General features: G+C 39.6%; 2 protein-coding genes across 8 annotated transcripts in view; one reads left to right on the top strand and one right to left on the bottom strand.

Moving 5' to 3' along the window:
• Window positions 1-4,269: 4,269 nt before the first annotated feature.
• Window positions 4,270-11,082, bottom strand: TMED5 (transmembrane p24 trafficking protein 5). Its single transcript, XM_044432586.1, has 4 exons — window positions 10,794-11,082; window positions 8,803-8,900; window positions 8,249-8,426; window positions 4,270-7,351 (listed from the first exon to the last, which is right to left on the bottom strand). The coding sequence occupies exons 1-4, from the start codon at window positions 10,977-10,979 to the stop codon at window positions 7,133-7,135; spliced, it is 681 nt and encodes a 226-aa protein (XP_044288521.1). The 5' UTR covers window positions 10,980-11,082; the 3' UTR covers window positions 4,270-7,132.
• Window positions 11,083-11,104: 22 nt separating this feature from the next.
• The window catches only part of CCDC18 (coiled-coil domain containing 18), a 41,040-nt gene continuing 31,025 nt past the window's right edge, over window positions 11,105-21,119 (top strand). The window contains exons 1-6 of one of the 7 annotated variants that reach the window (XM_044432576.1): window positions 11,105-11,270; window positions 14,128-14,291; window positions 14,449-14,614; window positions 15,402-15,563; window positions 16,585-16,694; window positions 18,866-18,994. In XM_044432576.1, the coding sequence (XP_044288511.1) occupies window positions 14,161-14,291; window positions 14,449-14,614; window positions 15,402-15,563; window positions 16,585-16,694; window positions 18,866-18,994 (698 nt within the window). In that variant the 5' untranslated portion in view covers window positions 11,105-11,270; window positions 14,128-14,160. Of the gene's footprint in view, window positions 11,271-11,377; window positions 11,525-12,894; window positions 14,292-14,448; window positions 14,615-15,401; window positions 15,564-16,584; window positions 16,734-18,865; window positions 18,995-21,119 lie in introns of those variants that run through there. The other 6 variants (XM_044432574.1, XM_044432575.1, XM_044432577.1 and 3 more) reach the window with 6 other exon arrangements.

The raw sequence follows: 21,119 nt of genomic DNA, 5'->3' as shown, positions 1-21,119 counted from the left end.
ATACTAATTATAAGATTGATCTGACAATGTTCTGTGGCAGATTAACAATCTATTAAGAGGCTCCTTATTCTTAAACAACCAAAAACAAAACTTTAATACAGAAATTATATACAGCTACATACAATTTGAAAACTTAATTTTTTCTACAGTGGCAGCCTTAAATATTTATGACTTTTTTGTTACCTCTTTATCATTCTCTTGCTAATAAGTAACTTGCTTCCAGTTAACTGGTTTGACAATCTAGATGTTTTGGTTCTGCATATGCTCCAGTATCAGAAACATAGTTATCCTGTGCTTAGTAAGCAGGAAGAATGGGGTAGTGTCATTTTTTATGTCCACAGCTTCTATACAAGGTTTTGAAGTCATAGCACCAAGACAAAGGAATGAACTATGTCTGTTTTTCCATAAAATAGGTAACAGAAATGTCACAAAAGGTTCTAAAGTTCTGCTCTTGGAACTATTGCCATTGGGATTTTAAAATGTGAGAAACTTGAAACTAAAACAATATACCAACCAATTCCCATTTTGCCTAATCCTTCAGTGAGCTTACAGCTATAGAATGGTTTGCATGACATGGCAACCCATCATGGGTAACTAGGCATGGTAGGTTGTCATGGCATCCAAATTTAGACTGTTTCCCATGGGATGGGCTTATTTGGGAAGGGAAAGTCACTCTGACAAGCTATGGCTTTTTCTAGGTATTCTGTGTCCCGCAATGAGTTGTCATGTCATCTGACCTTTGGAAATAGAGTCTATAATATAAAGTTGTGGAAATTGCCTAATAGGACATTTGGAGAGCAGCAGCAAAAACCTTTGCTGCTTTTTATAATCACACCCATGCTGCCACCAATGACTGTACTGGCACTTTGGAATAACCACTGGTTCACATTTTCACACTCTTGTGTTTTTTTTTTTTTTTTTTGTGGTCTTTTGAAGTTCACCAAATGTGCACTTAGCAGCTGTGCAATTTTTGTAGTCTTGCCCTGATTTTCTTGTAAGTTTCAGCTACCAAAGGGAGCAAAGTGCATTTGGTAAACTGATGAAAATTAAGGTGAGACTAAAAGTTACCGTGAGGTCAAATCAAAAATCACCAGTAAAGGGGAGAAAAGAGGTGCACTGAAAGGAAGTGACAAGATCTCCCTCCTATTAGTATATTCCTCAGTATTTCAAGTGTTGAACTGACAGTTCTTAGTGTTACAGTTTTTACACTCCCTCAGGTCTCTAGCTATTTTAGGAAAGGGAGGCATTTTTAAAGGCCCTTAGAGTTAGCAGAATGAGTTGGAGTAAGTGGGACAGGAGTTACACATTCATGTGGCCCCACTCAGTCAGATTTTTAAGCTGTCAGGGAACCATAGCAAGGGTTCTAAAAAGGAATTGCAGAGGAAGAAAGGTTTTTTAAAACCTGCCTAAAAAATTAGCTTTCTTGAAGGGTGGGAGGGACCTGGAAAATATATGCATATTTATGGCAGGGAAGAAAATAGAATATGCATATTTTGCTCCTATTTATTTCTCAGCTGTGAAGTCTGCGCATATTTTTCCATCACTTGCTTCCCAACAATATTTGCATACATATTCCCTATCAGAAAGTGCATATTTTCCAGAGATTTTTTTTAACCTTTGAAGTGGCACAATGGGATACACCAGTATGTGTCCTTTCCCTCCCCTCAGCAGTGGGTTCCCAGTCACTCTATCCCCTTCAGCTGCCTTCTCAGGGTTAAAGTACTGGCAGGAAACCACAGCAAGTGCTTGCTTGAAAAAGGAACTGTGAAAAGTGTGGTTAATATCTCACCTTTCTGGAGACACTCCCCTGCCTCAACCTCAGTTGAGCAGTTTCAAATCTCTGGGGAAGACAGCACAAAAATGGTGGTGAACAAAAACATAGGGACTGGAACAAAGGAGGGAGGGACCGAGATGGTTTTTACTCCAAAGGGCACTGGAAATCCAACTACAAGACTGAGTGGGCAGGAACGGGAGAACAACTCATGGTGAACCTTATTGTCTGAGACTGATTGCCTGAGCCATATGGATTGTTCTATGAACAGATCTCCCACCCACTGTGGCACTGAGAGTAGCTTTGTGAGTTGTGTGAATGTAGCCATTAGGTTGGAGCCAGATTTCCCTCATATTGGTGGAAGATCAGGAGCCCTCAGCAACCACTTCTGCCCTCTGAAAATCTACTCTAGAGGGTTCAGAGATTGACACAGTTGACATCATCTTGTCACAAGGAACAATTTGCATTTTAACATTAATTTTTAAGTGTTATTTGTTTCTGAACTGTCACACTTCTGGCTTCTATTACAGCTGATAAAAAGAACTACACTCTTTTAATCCATTATATCAGATGCAGCCACTGTTCTCATTTTGTCTACTGATAAAACAAACTGTGTGGAAGTATAATATTTCGCTGTTCTGTTTGAACATTACTACTGCTACCTAAAATATATTTACATTGCCTTTAAGGGTGGATTGATTTAAACCAGCAAGGTTTAAAAATTACTAAAGTTTCCCATGGATACAATTTCAGATATTTTGAAAATGGTGCAAAAATGACTACTGAACCATGTTAATTTACAACTATAGTATTTAACTAGTTTCTTTCTTATTAAGCCTTCTGTTTATTCATTACATTGTAACACATGCATATTTTTAATCTATATAAGGAATGCATTTTCTTATTTCCATAGAGCAGCTTCCGTACAAGCAAAAATTATGAGAATGAAGTTAAGTTTTAAAAACAAGAACCTGAACACTGGTCAGTGTTATTTTTGTGGTATGTAGTTTCCTTTCCTTCTGCCTTGGACCAACCCCACCTTCACAGAAACAAAATAACAAGCAAAATGAAATGCCTATGAATTGTCAGTTATTGGTCAAATAGAGCAGCTTTATTTATTTATTTATTTATTTGGATTTTTTTTTTTATGCCATCCCATTTGCATAAGCTTCGGGATGGCTTCCAACATCATAAATAAATACTGATACAAATAGATACATAAAAAATCTGGATACATCCTTGCTATATATTTTAAAACCAATAAATAATGTCAACAATTATTAAAATATCGTTTAAATAAAAAGGTCTTGGCCTGGTGCCGAAAAACAAATAATGACAGCGCCAGGCAGACCTCTCTGGGGAGTACATTCCATAAATGGGGAGCACATTCCATAAATTCCATAACGCTTGTTTTATGAAGTGAAAGTGATATGCTTGTTTGGTAGGTAACTGTAAATACTAGTTTTTCAAAGGAAAATTGGTTCTTGATTTAAATAGAAAAGCCTCTTTTAATCCATTTTTTCTTCTAGATTACACTAATTCAATTCAGTGATTCTTTAAACCTAACATGCTTTATTCATATTTATTAAATAAATTATTAGATTTGACAAACTCAGTATTAACAATTTTAAAAAACTTAAATGTTTTTAAATTAACTAGTGATGTCTCGTTATTCAATATGGCTCAAATTCTATATGATAAGCTTTATGAGAATAGCAAACATTGTGGCATTCCTACAAAGATAAGTTCTATCACACTCGGATAAAATAGTGACTTGTTGCTGTATCAAACTGTTTCTTTTCTATGTGTAGATAGGCCTTTTTGAAGGTATAGTTTTGGTGGTTAGCCTTCACCTTTAAGCTAAGAGTTATGCTCATGTCTGTTTGTGCCCTTCAGGATCTTAGCCTATCGCTGTTATCCTCCCTATTAGTTCTGCTGGCAAAGCTGATAGGAAGATGAGACAGACGATCTAGAAAGCCACAGGTTGTCCACCCATGGTTTAGCTACCCATTTGCTCTTTGAAAATTAGGGCTGGTTATAATACAGGATAGGATTTGGTGAAAACTCCAAAAGGAAAATCATTCTTTACATTTACTATTTTAGGGGCGGTCTGGGATAAGGGTGCATTTCTACCCATTTACCTGCAAGTAAAACTCAATGAGACTCAATAGACGTATATAGGGCTGCACTATATGGGGAAGTATCTAACTCACTTATCAAGCAAAACACTTATAAAAGATCTTAGAGATATTTGTATTTTTGGTTCATAAAACTGATTAGCTATTGGCAACTGATTAAATGAGGATACATCAACACTGTATGTAGTATCCTAGCATGACTGCAATTTACAAATAGTCACATCTTCTGTATAAGTAACAGCATGACTGCTAATACTCCCTTATCCCTTAAGTAAGATGCTCCCTTATCCAATAAGCACCATCATGGCTTATCCAGGCTCCTGAAACAAAAGATGCACTGTACATGTTAATAACAATACATTACGAGGTTTAATACACTTTTATTAATTTTATCCATTTCACAGCCAAAATTTTAGCAATTTTCCTTTCTTACAATGTTCACTTTCTTCCTCAACCTGAAGTTATACAACACAACCTTGAGTGCCAAAGTAAGAAAACCTGTTTGATAAAACTGTTAAACTACATGTATAGCCTTACTTTGTTAGAAGCCAAATCTATATACCATAGTAATGAGTAGACTAGTAAGTAGTAGCATAGTATCAGAGGTAGCCTTAGTCACAGCTTTCTGGTAAGGATGTTTTATCAAAGTTATTAACAGTATTTTATTGTGAATGGTCAAGAGGCTATTCACATTCTGAACACTGCAGTGGTGTGTTCATTTTAATCGCTTGGTTTCTAAAAGGAGCCTAGACCTTTCCTCATCATCCACGTGTATAAATTTACAGGGGATTGCATTGTACATGTATTTTGCCACATAAACTTAATTAGCTTTAAGGCTTTCTCTTATTTGCATACAGGCACTGGTATTCAGCAGCTTTCAAGGATCTTGATTGGGTACCCTATTGCTTGTGGGCCGATAATCTTAAGACTCAAATCAACACAGTTCTAGCATTCTGTAAAAAGACTCATTTGAATGCAAGATTACATACACAAGTGGAGGCTACTAGAGTAGCTGCAGTGAGGAATTAGCTTGTTACTCCTGAATTCATATGCTTGTATTTTCACATGTTTGTCCCTTTAGGCATGACAGCATTACTTTGTGGAGTTCTTACTGTTTCACAACCCTTGATTAACTCTTGGCTATTTTAGCAAACTGCACCCTTCTAGCACTGAAAATCGGTTCAAATTCTCATGACTTCCTATTGTTAGCTCAAACTAAACAATTTATGGTAAACCTAAATAAATTATTGCTTCTGGGAGATACCTTTTCCTTCGAGTATACTGCTATTATGTATTCAGTCTGTGGGAATTGAACAAGAGTCAGCAGGCCATCTGCAGCACCTCTAACTATTAAAAGTGTTAACTGTGGAGGCCTCAAACAAAGAATTTTCATGAGAAAAACAATCTAGGACATATCCAGGATTATACAGTAAGAGTACATTCACAGTGTTCAAACAAGCATAGAAGGTTGTACATTAAATTCTCCAAGGGAATACCAAACATATATAACACCTGGTGAACAATGATTTGCTGCTTTAATTGAAGTTGGAAAGTTCAAGGTGCAAGCCTCAGCACTCTTACTAACAACTTGCTTCTAAGTAAATATTCTTATAACACTTCACATTTTTGTGCTGTTTTTAAATCACAAATTTAGGAACACTTATAGCTTGTGTTTTTCATACAAGGTACCCCCTTTTAAGGTTTTGAGTAATCCTAAGGAAAACAAGAAAACAGCACTGAGAAGCATGTTTTTAACAAATCAGTGACCAAACTTGAATTCTTTATAGAATTGATTATAAACCTCTCACTCCAGCAAGAAATTAAATTTTCAGCTACTTGGCATAGTAAACACAATAATGCAAATTGAGTGTTCAAATGCATAATAGTACAGCCATATACAGATACCAACCCAAAACAAAACATGCATGTTGCCACCCAATATTAAAGCCGACTTGTTTCAAGTGTGTGGTTTGTTGCCATGACTATCTTTTACTGGATAGATGATTCTTAGAAATGGAACTAGACTACTTGCTTTCTTCCTCACTACCAACCCTGAGAACTGTAGCTCCCTGCATTAGACAAACCCCCAGCACACTCTGATAACAATCCTAGAGTGTGTCTTATGTTACAGTGAGGGGATAGTACTATGACATTAAGCCTAGTTTAAGACCCACAGAGGAATAAAACAATAGGGTGAAATTCTATGCATGCTTAGAAAAAAATTCTACAATGCACAGCATGGCTAGCTGAAATAATGTTGGACTTTCTAGAACTTTTTTCTGTATAAACATAGGATTGCGTCTCTAACAATCTATGAATTCACATGTCAGAGCGAAAGGAAGATTCAAAAATTCCCCAACGCCAATAGCTAATAATGAAAGTCCACAGGCAAAGTGTATGCACACCTGTCCCTGTGATACAGTACTTGTACTGCTAAATGAGAGATTTTGCTTTCAGTACATAACTGAAGATGGAACCTGTATCTTGAGACTATGTATTTTTGCAGTTTTGGACCAATGATCCATTGCAAAACATTCTTAATTCAAGTTTGATGTATTAGGTCCTGAATTTGGACTACTGTAACTGATACTGCATACAAGTAACAATTCCACTTTAAAGGGCTTAGACTCTTGATCATGCTATGTTTATTAAACATACAGAAGTCAAAAGACTACTAAATTCACAAAATAAGAGACCTAAGGTTTGGAAGCAAAACATTTTAGTTGCTAGTTCATTGGTTGAATATTTTTCTTTGTAAACAGTCTTTGCTTATATACCAAATATCACAGTCAGACTAAATATTATTATAGCTTGCCCAGAGCAAACACTCCTTTTAACTGAAATCTCAAAGTTGGATAAGATGAAATAAATTCATAAAGAGATTTTTTTGCTATCTTTATAAAAAACCTTGCATATAGGCTGACAGTGGTTAAGACATCAGATATATACAAATATGGCAAATATTAAAAATCTGAATTTGTTCCAGTATTTTGTGCAAGACAGATGGCCTAGGAGATTCAGACAGGTATTAAAGTTGTGCACCAAGTCTAAAAATTGATTGCAACTTCTTGGAGCAAAGAAAAGCATTCTGCTCTCATTTAAAAGTCATGTGTGAATGTTAACTATAGTCTATTCAAAACAAGCTGGGATGTATCTTCCATCTCCTTTTCTGTAGCAGTGCATTACATTCCCCCTTGTTTATTGCTCTTATGACATCAGGGCATTAAGTTCTACTTTTCCTTTTATCTTCAAAAAGACTCTTCAGCATATAAACCTGAACAGCTGACACCACAATCATTACTGCCAGATTGACCATGGACCAGAAGTTTACCCTGTCAAAGTTGCTTTCTTGTATGTTTCTATCACGAGCTTCAAATGCTTTAAGAAAGGTCTGAAGGTGGATGCTTCTGCTTAGCCTGGCTTTCACACTGTTGACAGTTTCCTAATAAAGAACAAAACACTCATTTTAGAATGATATGCCTTTGAGGTGTCCCACTTTCAACAGAAAACAAACTAACATCAGATACTGTGGGTCCCTGCTCCTTCCCTCTTTCCTACATGTCACTGTTCCTAGCTCCAGAGCCTTCAAAAGAGAAAAAGATCTTTCTCTTACATAGTCATAAATCTAAGATTAGTACTCCTTTGCCTTTCATACACTGTACATCATTTAATCTTTTAAGAACAAAAAAGCCCTTCCCTTTATTCATTCCCAAAACCTTCTGCCCACCGATACAATATTAACCAAGTGTTGCTCTTTTGACTTGGGGCCCAGGCCTCTGTCTCACTAGGCATTGCTACTTTGATGTGCTACATGTCAGTCTCCACACCACACAAAATACTCTGGAAAGTAGGGTTAAACATATTTCAGGTACTTGATCACCCAAAAAGTATTTTAAACCTGGTATTGTCTGGAAGTCCAAAGCAATTACTCACCTGGAATTAACAAACAGCACACTCTGTTTGCAATTCCCACTGGTGACACAGAGTAAATCAACCGTCAGTTGCAGAGGGGGCAACCAAGGACAATCTATTTGTCATCTGGCCACTCTACAACATCCTTATCAAGGATCTAGTAGAGTCTAGCCTTCAATTTTCTATCATACTGATTTAGTTTAAATCCTTTACTCAATTTGATTGTTAGGTATCTTGAGCATGCTAGTAGAAAGGTAGGATATAAATTTAATAAGTAATATCTCTGCCATCAGTTTAAGCTCACTAGAAATGGCGCTGCAGGAACTGTAACAGAGGACTTGTTAATCAGGACAATCAGAGCACGTTAATTCTAACTATAGACAGCCACAAATTACACAAAAGTATTAAAACCTAGCTATATACCTACCAGAATATCTTCTAACTTCATATCCAGAAGATCTGTACCACTAATATACTTCTTCCAATCTTCTTGTTCTTCATCTCCCATATTATCTAAAATCAGTTCAAAGAAAATCACCTTCTCTGACAATGTGCTGAAGGTGTTGTCAAAACAGAACATGTAATCACCGTCCTCTGTCTCCACTCTGTAAACACAAGACATTGTGTTTTAACATGCAAGCTGTGAATTGTTTTCCAATCTCCTAATAATAATTTGCAGCTATTTGCCTAACATACTTCACATTCATAAAGGTAGAGTTTGGATAATTCCTCTTGCTACTAACACCCCTGCTTCCCCATGTTCCATTTCACTCTTTTAGGAAGGATTCCCCAATGATGAGCGTTTTCTTCAGGGCTGTTGTAGAAGAGGAGAGAATTGGAAAGCCCCTTTCTGTGAGCTCCCTTTTTGCCATGAATCTCAGGAACAAGTATTTTTTAAAAAATTAAGTTCTTAGTTTGGCATTTAACAGTCATTTTAAAAATTATTTTGCAAAGTCTGAATGGGATAATTTTTAAACTTACGTGTGGACACCATCTGATTTTCTCTGCTCGAAAACAAGGGTTTCCTGTTTTGGTGATATCAAGTGAAAATCCACATCTAAACCTGCTCCATCTAGAACCTAAAGGGATAACGAACAACAAATGGAAATTACAGCTTTAAATTATCTAACATTTTTATATTATGAATTTACAGAGGGCTATAGATTCAGTTGGCAATAGTATTTCAAGGCACTATAATAAATATATTCAGTGTATTAACAGGATAATCTTGGATCAATGAAACTGCTAAAAATAGTACTTGGTACTCCTGCACTCATCATCATCCACATTATGGCAGAACAATGACTACATTAATTGGAAAAATGTTGCAAGAAGAAGCCATCAGTGTACAGAAGACTTATTTTTTTTGACTAACAACTGTTCCTCTCTATGGGCCTTAACTTAGACCCATGAATTCCATTTAAAACTTATTTGCAAAAATCTACAAAAATTCTAAATCATGATACAATCAAAAAGCTAAATGATCAAGCATGTAAAAACAATCCAAATACATGCACACCTCATAATTTCTCATAACTGCACAGAATAAGGTTGTATGTTAATTTGGTAATTATTGGGGGTTTTTTTTTCATTTCAGGGCCAGGCCAAAACCTTTTTATTTTCCAGGTATTTTAAGAACTGATTTAGTTTTAATTCTGGTTTTATTGGATTGTTGTTGTTGTACCACTGTCCTGAGATCTCAGTAAAGGATGGGATAAAAATGCCTTAAATAAATAAGTATATTAATAAAGCAAATGTCATAAAAGAATGCTATAGAACAGGGTAACAGCGACATGCTAATGGGACGGCATACAAAATCTCCAAATAAATAAATAAACAAACAAACAAACAAACATTTGCAGATAAGTTGGTTTGTGCCAGGTGGTTCCATCCTGCTAGAACAAGAGCTCATTTCCGCCTTATTTTCAGTAAAACTTTTCTGCCATCGCAGTTTCAGTATCTTTGGCTTACGTGGCTTTTGCTAATAGAAATGCAATCCAGCTCTTCTTTGTTATCTAGTTTGCCAAATCAAACTCCTAAAACCAGTTTGACCCAGACTTTCACTGACATCTGGCTAGCCTATCTGCTCTACAAAACAAATATGAAAGGTCACTCTTCTTCAAAGTAAACAGAAGTATTACTCTCGCAGCTTTCTGCTGGGCTCTTTAGAAATGCATCCTGAAGTTCTGATCCAGCAAACAAATCAGGGTGGTCCCAAAAAGCATCTTTCCAACATTCAATCTGGTGTTTGTATGCTAAACCCAAAGCAAGACTGGAAGAAAGCTGGCAAAAACAGTACCAGCGCTGATTACACTTTTCTTTACACTATTCCAGGTTGGTTCCAGGTACACTGCTACCTTCAGTGGAAGTCTAAGGGTCACAGCAAAGAAGATAATCTAGCTCTTTTAACTTCCAAGGCCAGAAAAATAAAGCATACAGCTGTTCCTCTTCCTACCCAGGTACGGCTATGGAAAAATAAAGCAGAGGCTGAAATGCAATGCCGTTACACGACAGTAATCCCTACTGGGCATAATAGGTGTAATTGGTCGTACTTCCCTAATAAGGAGACAAAGAACTACACTCTAGAGTCCCGAACATAGGAAAGCACATAATTGTCTATCCAACTTTTCCACACATGTAACTGGGTGAGGTGTGTGATTCTCGCTTGTGTGAGAATGCTCTCATTCTCAGCCTTAAATACTACAACGCAGAAACAAAATTACCACTTGTTAATGTTAAATGATTCTTGGATTTCGACATTACGCTTAGGCACTGATGTACATATCGAACTGTATCCAATGTGAGGCTAACTTAAGTTCCATTCATTCCGATGGGTCTACTCCGAGCGGATCTAACACTGGCTACAAGCCCACGCACGTGAGCGCCTAACAGGCTACCCCCAAGCCGAGGGCCCGAGAAGGGCGACGGCCTCCAGCCTTCACGCGGGCTCCGCATACCACCTCCTTTCTCACCTGATACTCGATCTCCAGCGAGGCGTCTTTCTGCATGGACTGAAAGAAGCATTCCTTGTGGCCTGCGGGCAGCGTGAAGGTGAAGTCGCTGTCGAGGGCGGTGGCGAAGCCCGAAGCGCCAGGCGGTGGCAGCAGCACAAGCAGAGAGAGGGAGGCTAGCAGGCACCACGCGAGCTCCGTCGCCATCCCGCCGCGTCCGCACAGCCCGGGAAGCGGGAAATTCCGCAGCAGACGCTCCGCGCTCGAAGCCTCCCTCCCGCTCGGCTGGGCGAAGGACGGGCTGGTACCCACAATGCACCGCGTACGGAGGAGGGAGGGCTGAGGTAGTACGAGCGAAGTGTACGAAGCGGGAAGCACCGAGCCTCGTTCAGCTCTTTTTTTAAACGCGGATCTGTCTCTAGGGTGATAGGAGGCTTCTCAAAGTTTGTTGGTTCGCGTGGCATGGTGGGAAATGTAGTTCCTTTCTGTTGCGAACAGGTAAGGTTGCCATGAAAAAAAGTAAGAAAACTACGATTCCCGAGTACTAATGGAGAGGAAGTCTAGGAATCAGTAGGCTAGGTGACCGCTTGTATTGAACCGTCTCTTGTCCTCCGCCACTCATGGAGGCGCTTCCCGAATGGCCTGCGCGCTTCGAAAGTAGGACAAACGGCTCTGTCCGAGGGCTGTGATTCCTAACACTGAAGCCATAGTGCGGCTGTTACTACCGAGCCATTTCCTTCGAGTGGGGGTGGGTAAGAAATTGCTTTTCCTCTGGAAAAAAGGAGTTGAGTCGGGCTCCTAGCTGATAATTTCTCTCCGCCCGCAGAAATGAAATATGCAAAAAAAAAATCATTAAAAACGGGAGGGGAGGGGGAAGAACAGAGATGCAGTGTTGCTAAGCAGCATGAAGGACTCTGGCCTGGAACCCGCCGTACCGAGGCGGTTCCTTGGAAGAACCGTGAGAGGAGGATGGCACTACCGAGTGCAGCAGCCACACTGCACGTGGAGGGGAGGGATGGCTATTCAGGGTCATAACAGAGCTTGTTTTCGGGAATAAGTGGTGAGCAGGCGTTAGGCGGAAAGAGACGGATGGCTCTGTGTATGTCAAAGACAATACTGGGCCAGCCACAGATAGTGACCCTGTAGATTGGTGTATAGTAGTGGTGGACGACCTGGTGCCTTCGAGATGTGTTGGGGTACGACTTTATCAGCCCCAGGCAGCATGTCCAGTGATTATGGACTATAGGAACTCTAGTTTAAATGACACAGAAGGCCCCAGGTTACCTACCCCTCTGGTCTATATATATGAATTACTTGAAGACAGGCTCAAGATGTTTTCTATCACTCTGGGTTTCTAACAAGCCCTGTATTCATATTATTCTCTGATTTGAGTAATCCAACAATTTTCAGTGTATTTGCTAGGACACATTCATGTGCTGCAAGAAATAAATTTAATAATAATAAAGTTCACATTGGCTCAAAATATCCATCCCACAGATAAGGATGCTTTTCAGCTATTCACACTGTGTATGCCTAGTATGCATGCATTCATGTTTTAATGAAAAATAAACACAATATTGACCTTGCAGTCTATGGAAGGACTACTGAAACTGGTCACATTTGTAGAACTCTGCTTTCTAGTCCAGGGGTTGCTTAGAATTTAACACAAATGTTTTTTCTAGTACAAAGTATTTACTAATCTTGAATACATAAGCTGCATTTTATCTGAAGTTTCATTGCTGCAGTCACCATGTTTTCCAGTGAGTCACTGCAATTATTATAATGTGTGTGTCAATTCCACTGCAAAAAGCAGTCACTAGTTGTAAAAGATTCAGTGAATGTTACTATAGATGTGCATGCCATCAACAGTGTATATGTAAATTTACAATGGGCAAGTCTTTTCAGAAGAGCTAGGGCCAATTTAATATAGCACCAACAAGTTATCATTAATAAAGTAAGGAACTTGGTAGCATAAGCTTTTTTACACTGTAAAGATTTTAGACTTGGTGGAACTCAGCCTCTACAGTAGTGGGGAAATAGTAAGATGGTCTCCCTCAGGAGACTGATGGATCCTGATGATTTTCTGAATGTTCTTGAGTGTTTTCTTCCATCACAACGGTAGGTGATTCTACTAAAGCCCTGGTGGATCTCTGGAAAGTGAAAGCCCAGCAATTAACACCATTCCACTTGTGCACCCTCTTCCACAGAATGGAGCCAAGGGAGCTCTCTGGCTTTCCAAGGTGCTGTAACTGATGAAATGAGCAGGACATTGACTAGAGTGACATTGGTAGCATGTATTGATTTTGTCTTGCTTAAAAGAGGTGGAGGTAAAACCTATATTTAAGAAGAAACCTCTCTGAACCACACTGTACTGAATAATTTTGGGCAGGCTTCCAATATTCCATTCTTGGACAAAGTGTTGGAGAGTGTGGTGGCTTTTCAGTTCCAAAGATTTCTGGATGAGTTGGAGTATCAAGCTCTATTTCAATCTGGCTTTAGCATTCTCTGGCCATGAGGCAGATAATGCCTTGGTCACCTTGGTCAACAATGAACACTGGAAACTAGACAAGGAGGGTTTGTCACTGTTCTGGTGGGTTTTTATCACCAGTCATGGTATCCTTCTGGAGCATTTGTCTGAGGGGAATAGGAGACACCATTGCATAGTGGTTCCAATCCTTCTTGGAGAGGTGATTTCAGAAGGTACCATTTAAACTTGTGGCCTTTGGCTGATGGTGTCCCTCAGGGTTCCATCTTCTCTCCCATGCTATTTAACATAAGTATGAAACAACTGGGAGGGGTTATCCAGAGTTTTGGGATTTGATGCTGATGTCATCCAGCTTTCTTCATCTAAATCTAGGGGAAGCTATTCTGGTTCTAAGTTGGTGTCTGATGTTGGTAGTAGCTTGGATGAGGGCAAACAAATTGAAGCTTACTTCAGACAAAACAGAGTTGCACCTAATCAGTTGAAAGGCAGTTCAAAGAATATGGTCTCAACCTATACTAGTTTGGAGTACACACTCTCAGAAGAGACAGGGTCACAGTTTGGGTATACTTCTGGACTCAGCCCTGAACTGAATACCCAGAGTTTCACTGATGGCCAGGAGTGCTTCTGTGCAGCAGAAGCTAGTGCACCAACTATACATGTTTTCAACTGTACATGTTCTGACTGCTGACATGCGTGCCTTTATTAGATTCCATTTGGAATCTGGCCTCATTCTTCTGTGAGGCCAGCTTTGCATCTGCAGTGGAGCATGAAGAAAAGCAAAAGCTTAAAACATTGTTATTTTATTAATGTTTTTAAAGAACTTCTTTCTTCAGGGATTGGAAGTTGCTCATATTAATACTTTTTTCTTAGTTACTGCTTATATTAGGCTAATGTATAATATCAATGGAACCTTACTTATGGGATTTTCATAATCACGAGGATGAAGAAGACTTGCTTGCAAATGTTGTGGTATTAAGGAATAAGTTAAAGAAAACGGAAAGACATTTACAAGACTTGGGAGAAGAGCTTTGCAGGTATATGCACATAGTAAGGTAGAACTAGCCATGTTTATTTACTCATACATTTACTTTAAATTGTTCTATTTATATGCTCATTTTGATAAAAAATTGTTATAAGAATTTCACAAAAATCAAGGGAAATTTTTGTTTTGTTTTGTTTTTTACCTTGTAGTACTAATTCAGATAACAATTCAGACATCAGCATTCATGATGGTGAACTTGAGATTTTAACAATGGAAGATCTTGTAGATCCTATTGAATTACAAAATTGTTCGGCTCATACTGTAAACAAAATGTCTTGGTGTAACAAGAACTCTTCAAGCAAACCCAGGAACAAAGTAAATATTAAGGAGTTATGAACACCTGTTGCTCTGTTTATGGCAGTTTTGTATGTCACGATTCAATCCTTTTGCAATGCTCATAAGTCTTCAGACTTGGAGACTTAGAGTCTTCCTAGGCAGAGCAGTAGAGGCAATCTTCAATTCCATGTCCTCCCACCCTGCATATTTTGCTTGATGGGCCTTTTCACCCATCTGTGTGGAATGTTTTGCCATAGGTGGGAAGGAGGCCAAAGAGGCTTCTGGATAGCTCACATCCTGGCTTCTCCATTCTCCTCCTCCAGCCTCCTACTGAAATGTCATCTTTTGCTTGTCTTGAAGTTACTTTCCTGACCTTGGAGAGCAGCCAGCACAGCTCTTTCTATAGCAGTACCAGAGGGGTGGAGAGGTCAGCACTCTAATTCTCAGCTCTGAGGTCAGAGTGCAGTCTCTGACCTCAGATCTGGGAATCTAAAATGCCTCTCAGATGCTGTCTGGGGGGCAAAAGATTGCTTCCTTCTGGAATTGGATGTGATGATTTAAAAAATATTTTTATTGTTTTCTTAAAAGAAATAGAATACAGAAAAATTGTGAAAGAGAAATAAGAATGCCCAGGGATCATATACGATATAACATATAATTTCATAACCTAAAAAATTCCCAATGTGATGATATTTTTGATCATAAGAAGTTCCATAGGGGTGATATTTATTACAAATATTGTATGTTGTGAGCCGCCCCGAGGCTTCGGCAAATGGGGCAGCATAGAAATGTTTTAATTAATAAATAAATAAATTTTGTTTTCTAGTCTTACTCATCCTTTGATAAAAGTATGGAAGAAGAGAATGAGCTTTTAAGGGACAAACTGAACATTGTCCGGCAAAAAAATGCTTCCTTGACTTCTCAGAACCACCATCTAATGAGTGAAATTGAAACTATAAACTTTGAGCTGAACCAGGCAAAAGCAAGAGTAGGTATTTTAATAAGTGCATTTGTTTTAAGGCATGTTCTTTTGCTAATTATGTTACTACATATTGCAACATTCTTCACATTTATCTTTACTTATTAGTCCTTGTTAGTCATTCAACCATATATTGACAGTTCTGTAACATTTATTAGAATTTGCTTGCTTGCCAGATCAAATGTATGTAGGTGCCAGGTATGTAGGTAAAATACATACCATGAAGTATGGAAACAATTATTTAATACTGCACAAAGAAAAAAGGCTATTCTATACAATACCAGGTTTGCAACAGCCATTGCTGTCTTTACAGAGTTTAATATAAATTTATCTCATTTGTACAATATAGTATATGCCTGCTCTAACCGCTAGGTAAAACTTCTTGAACTCAATTAGCCATCCAAGAAATGCCTTACACATTCAGAGTACTAAAAGGAGAGATGTACTGATGTGCTTACTCCTTCACATTTCTCTAATAATTGAAGTCTGTTAAATTACCTGTTCACCAAAATTCAGCTTCCTTGCTAGAAATATGAGTAGTTCAACCAATTGAGAAATATAGTTACATAGAGGTGACTGTTTTGGGGAAGAAAGGTAAAAAGTGCAGGGTTTTTTTATTATTCTTCCTCATCCTCCGTTTTTCCTTCAGTTATCAAGGATACCTTGGACTATGGGCATGCTAGGTTGCAGGGTTCTAAATCACACAGAAGTACAATTTTGGGAATGGATTAGTGAATACATATTCATAAAATTGAATATAGAGTGAAAGGAAAGCACAGAAAGTATCTAGAAGCTAGTATTTGTCATGCTGATGGATTATGTATAACTGAGCTATATTGACACTAATGATTGGACTGTGTGTCCATTGAAACGGAATAGTATAGCCAAATAACCCATTGAGAGCTAGTGAAGAAATGGTGGGCAAAGGAAAAATGGTAACCAGTGACAATGTGTGCATATGCATGACTGTTGAGTTTCAAAAGGCAGTAGGTGATATTAATGGAGTCTTTGTATCATATTTATTTTTCAGGTATCTTTCCTTGAATCTGCTTTGGGTACACACTCCGTCAGCATTCCAATGTTGGAAGATCATATAGCAAACTTGGAAGCGGAAGTTCAAGCTCGGAATAATGTTCTGATGTAGTGTAGTGTTTTTTATTCCTCATTTCTACTAGCAGGGTTGGTTCTCCCATTGCTTTCTGGGGGAAATCTCAAACTTAGCATGGTTGGTAGATGCACATGTGCCCTTTCCCCTCACCGTGAAGAGAAAGTAATGAGAGAATGGTGTTAAACATTATTTATTTAAAAGTGTGCTTGAAAAGAATGGCCAACCTCGCTCATTATTCTCTCTGGAGTAATGAGTTGAGATCTTGCTTCTGAAAATAGCAAGTGAACAGGTCCACAGTGTTTATGCTATTAATTTTCAAATGTCATTTTGGAAAAATTACTTGCACTAAAATCAACATTACTAGTATTTGACCTCAACCTGTAAGTATAAGCATATGAATTTCAGTCGCTTTCACATCCAACCCAGCATGCAGAGATTTTTAGTGTTTAACATGCAAGTACAATAATGGAAAACAATGGTTTTGTGCTTCATGAATGAGCCATAGGGAACCTCTGGGTTGCACATACTACACCTCTTTCAGGTGTTGAAGGAGGAGGTTCAAAACAGATGCTTCTGATTTCTAACCACAACTCTGTGTCACCATTTTAGAACAAGCCAGGTTCTCAAGCTAGTTTCACCCTGGCTGGGTTTTTTTTCTAACCAGAGGGAGTTTTGTCTTTTAAAATTAACCTTTTCTTATAAAAAATTCAAATTTTTCAACAAAAAAATGGAAAAAGAAAAAAATGTGGCTGCATAGATTTGAATATATCAGTTTCAGTGTATGTGCATGAAGTTGTGTATATGAAAATATGACATTATACATTAACTTGAACAAAACCACTCCAAATGTTCATATTAGCATCCGTTCCCCAGTAGCATCTATTTAACACTCTTTCAAATATTGAAAGCATTGTTAGGTCTCAATCCTTTGTGTTACGCGAAGTGAATGTTTATCCTTCCAGTGTTCTCAGTCTTTTGGCAGTCAAAAGAATCCATTTGCTCTGGCCATGCATTAACTTCCAGGAAATAGGTAGTTAATTAGGAAGGCATGTACCTCAATAAATATTAGCGAGTCCCAACTCAAGGTTTATTCTTATAATAACTTCTCAAAAAGAAGCAATGATTGGTAGCATTGCTTTAAAGAAGCAATTAAAAGTAGCATTACCTGCATTGCACCTCCAGTTAAATAAACTCTTCATGAGAGATCGCAGCTTTGAGTAGACAGTGAACAAGAGAATTTGCGGAATAAGATGCAACCTGAGATTCATAGATATTTTAGATACAAATTAGATAACTACTTACCCATGTACCACAGACAAGTGTACTAAGTTTAAAATCAAAACTGGAAGCTTTCAACCTCCTTTAATGAAAGAGGCTTACTTAGAAACATAGAATCAGAGCGAGTCAGAAGGTGTCTCACGGGCCATCTAGTCTGACCCCTCACTCCACTCATGACATGCCTACCATGTGCATGGTTGCTGTTCATTCACTAGTGGGAAACTCTGGTTTCCCTTTATGCCTGGTTTAGACCATTGCTTTTGGTTGTATTAGACTAATCCATCTTATTTTGAATTTTTGTTTCAGAGTGAAATCATTATTGTGCTTTTCAGGTTTATTGATACTTTTAGGTGGATTTAAAGGTAGCTTAACAATAATTTTAAATAAATGACATTGGTAAATGTATGAAGTTGCTTTGAACCACTACACCACAATGTATGAACCACTACATCACACTGGCTCTCTCTATTTTGAGCAAGGGATTTGTATGGTTAACAAGATTAATTAATCTTCCCCAGTGTGGTGTAGTAGTTAAGAGCGTGGGTCTGAGACTTAGACAATCGAGGTTCTAGTCTCTGCTCAGCCATTGAGCCAACTGGGCAACTTTGTGCCAGTCAGCCCAATCTATCTTACAGGGTTGTTGTGGGGATAAGCTTGAGAACAGGAAGAGGTGAATGATGTAAGCCAGTTTGAGTTCTTAAAAAAAGGCAGGATATAAATCTAGTCAATAAATTATTTCCTATTCCTGACCACCAAAAGTTAATTTAAATGCTAACCTGATCTGCAGAATATCAGGTTGGCTTCTCCAAAACCTCTGTACTGAAGATATAGTTGGCTTCCCATTACTTAATGTTCTTAACCAGAAAGTTTTGCATTTTTAAAAAGTGTGTCTTGATTAAAAAGCCGTTTCCTAATTTGTTTTTAGAGAGACAGAAGATAAATTAAAGCAAAGCCAGAAAATGGTAATGGAAAAAGAATATGCTTTGCAGATGCTCAAGGAGGAATATAAGCAAATGAAACTTGGTTTAATTGAAAAATCAAAACAAGGAAAAAGGTAACAAACTGTCCAAGAGCTTGGTTTTCATTCTGAAACATTGACAGCATAGTATATCTTGCTACAGACCATATGTTGTTTTTTTGTTTCCTTATTTAAATGAAGAGTGTCCAGCAGTATTGGAGCCATGTCATATAGATACATACTTTTTTGACTGTTAAGTTACCAGGTTGTGTTGCATTAAAAATAGATAAAGACTAAATTAAAGAGAAATTGATAGTCACAGACTGACTTATATTTTGATATTGGTGGCCCACCACCGCCCCACCCGGGGACTGACTGGCCGTTGCTGCTCTGACAGATGGTGGCCACCGTGGGACCGGGGATGCTGCTGGCCTGCGGCTCCTTTATCCATGCTGGCGAGTTCTCTGCGGGACCTGCCCTTGTCTCTCCTCGCCCCCTGGCGTGGGTGGCAGCTGTGCCGATTGGGGGTGGGGCACAGGGAGGGGCCGTGGGCTTAACTCACTGGCCGCGGCCAGTGGCCGGCAGCCTCGGGCCGGCGGCCGAAGGGTGACGGCCTAAAGGCATCGTCGCTGTTTGGGACCGTTCAGGGCTGTGTGGGGCTGGGCTGGGCCTGGAACTTTGTGTGTGTGTGTTTTGCAGTGGGCGGGTTGGAGGGTTTTAAATTGTATTTTATTGGATTTGTTTTAGTGACTCCACATCTGGCTAGTGCTTTTATGGGGTTGCCTGGGGAGCGTGTGGGCGCCACCATTGGGGTGGTGTTGGGCAAGGGTCAATATGACGTTGGGGGATTAACATATCGGCATAGAAGAAGGAGGGACAGATGGTTGACACCTGTTCCTTCTTCTGGTTATTCCCCCAACCAGAAGGTTCCAGGTAAGCTTATCAACCGCCCCTCGGGCCTGACAGTGCTGCTGCTTAATGCCAGGTTGGTCCATAATAAAACATCCCTCATCCATGACTTAATTGTGGATGAGGGGGCCGACTTGGCTTGCATTACAGAGACCTGGGCGGGAGAGGGGGGGAATGTAGCTTCTCTCAGTTGTGCCTGCCTGGGTATCTGGTTCAGCACCAGCCACGTCCGGAGGGGAGGGGAGGGGGGGTTGCTTTAATTTACCAAGCTTCTATTTCCCTCACGGGGCTTCCTGTTCTCTCGAGACCAGGTCTAGAGTGCTTATACCTGGCGCTGGGCGATCGAGACAGATTGGGGATTCTGCTGTGTACTGTGCACTCTTCTGCCCATCAGACTCCCTGCCTGAGCTGATGGAGATTGTCTCAGACCTGGTGTTGAAGATCCCCAGGATGTTGGTCCTGGGGAACTTCAGTCTTCATGCTGAGACTGTTCTGACCGGGGCAGCTCAGGACTTCATGGCCTCCATGACATCCATGGGGCTGTCTCAACATGTCATAGGCACAACCCATGAACGTGGTCACATGCTGGACCTGGTTTTCTCGACGGGGCAGGAAGAGGGTGATTTAAGGGTGAGGAATTTGTGTCTGACTCCCTTGTCATGGTCAGATCACTTCCTCGTGAGGTTTGAGCTCGGAGCTGGCCTTTCCCTCTGTAAGGGTGCAGACCTTGTTGTGATGGTCCACCCTCGGAGCCAGATCGATCCGGATGGATTCCTGAAGGCTCTGGGGGATTTTCTGGTTGATAAAGCTGGTGCTCCTGTTGATGCTCTGTGGAATGGGGAAATGGCCAGAGCAATTGACACAATCACCCCTATCAGACCAAACGTGCCTACGTGCTCATTATCGAGCTGATGCTGTGGTGGTGAGGGCGGCGAAGAAGAAATTCTTCTCCACTTCTGTTGCCTCCTCACAGTGCCATCCAGTGGAGCTTTTTCGAGTGGTACATGGGCTGATATACCCCAGCCCTAAGAAAGATCCCGTACCACCATTGATGGCCCACTGTGATGACTTTGCCCAGCACTTTAAGGAGAAAATCGCTCAGATTCGTCATGAGCTGGACTCTTCAGATCCTTTAGGGGAGATGCCAATGACTCCGTCTGGTCAGGTATTAATGGATAAATTTCAGTTACTGCGGCCCGATGATGTGGACAAGGTGTTTGGACAAGTACATCCTACCACCTGCTTACTCAACCCTTGCCCTTCATGGCTGCTGACCAAAGCTGAACATGGGATTGGTTCCTGGATCCTGGAG

This window comes from Varanus komodoensis, unplaced genomic scaffold (genome assembly GCF_004798865.1).
Source record: "Varanus komodoensis strain SLA01 unplaced genomic scaffold, ASM479886v1 scaffold24, whole genome shotgun sequence".
NCBI classification, from domain to species: domain Eukaryota; kingdom Metazoa; phylum Chordata; class Lepidosauria; order Squamata; family Varanidae; genus Varanus; species Varanus komodoensis.
This window is presented reverse-complemented; position numbering and strand designations above follow the sequence as displayed.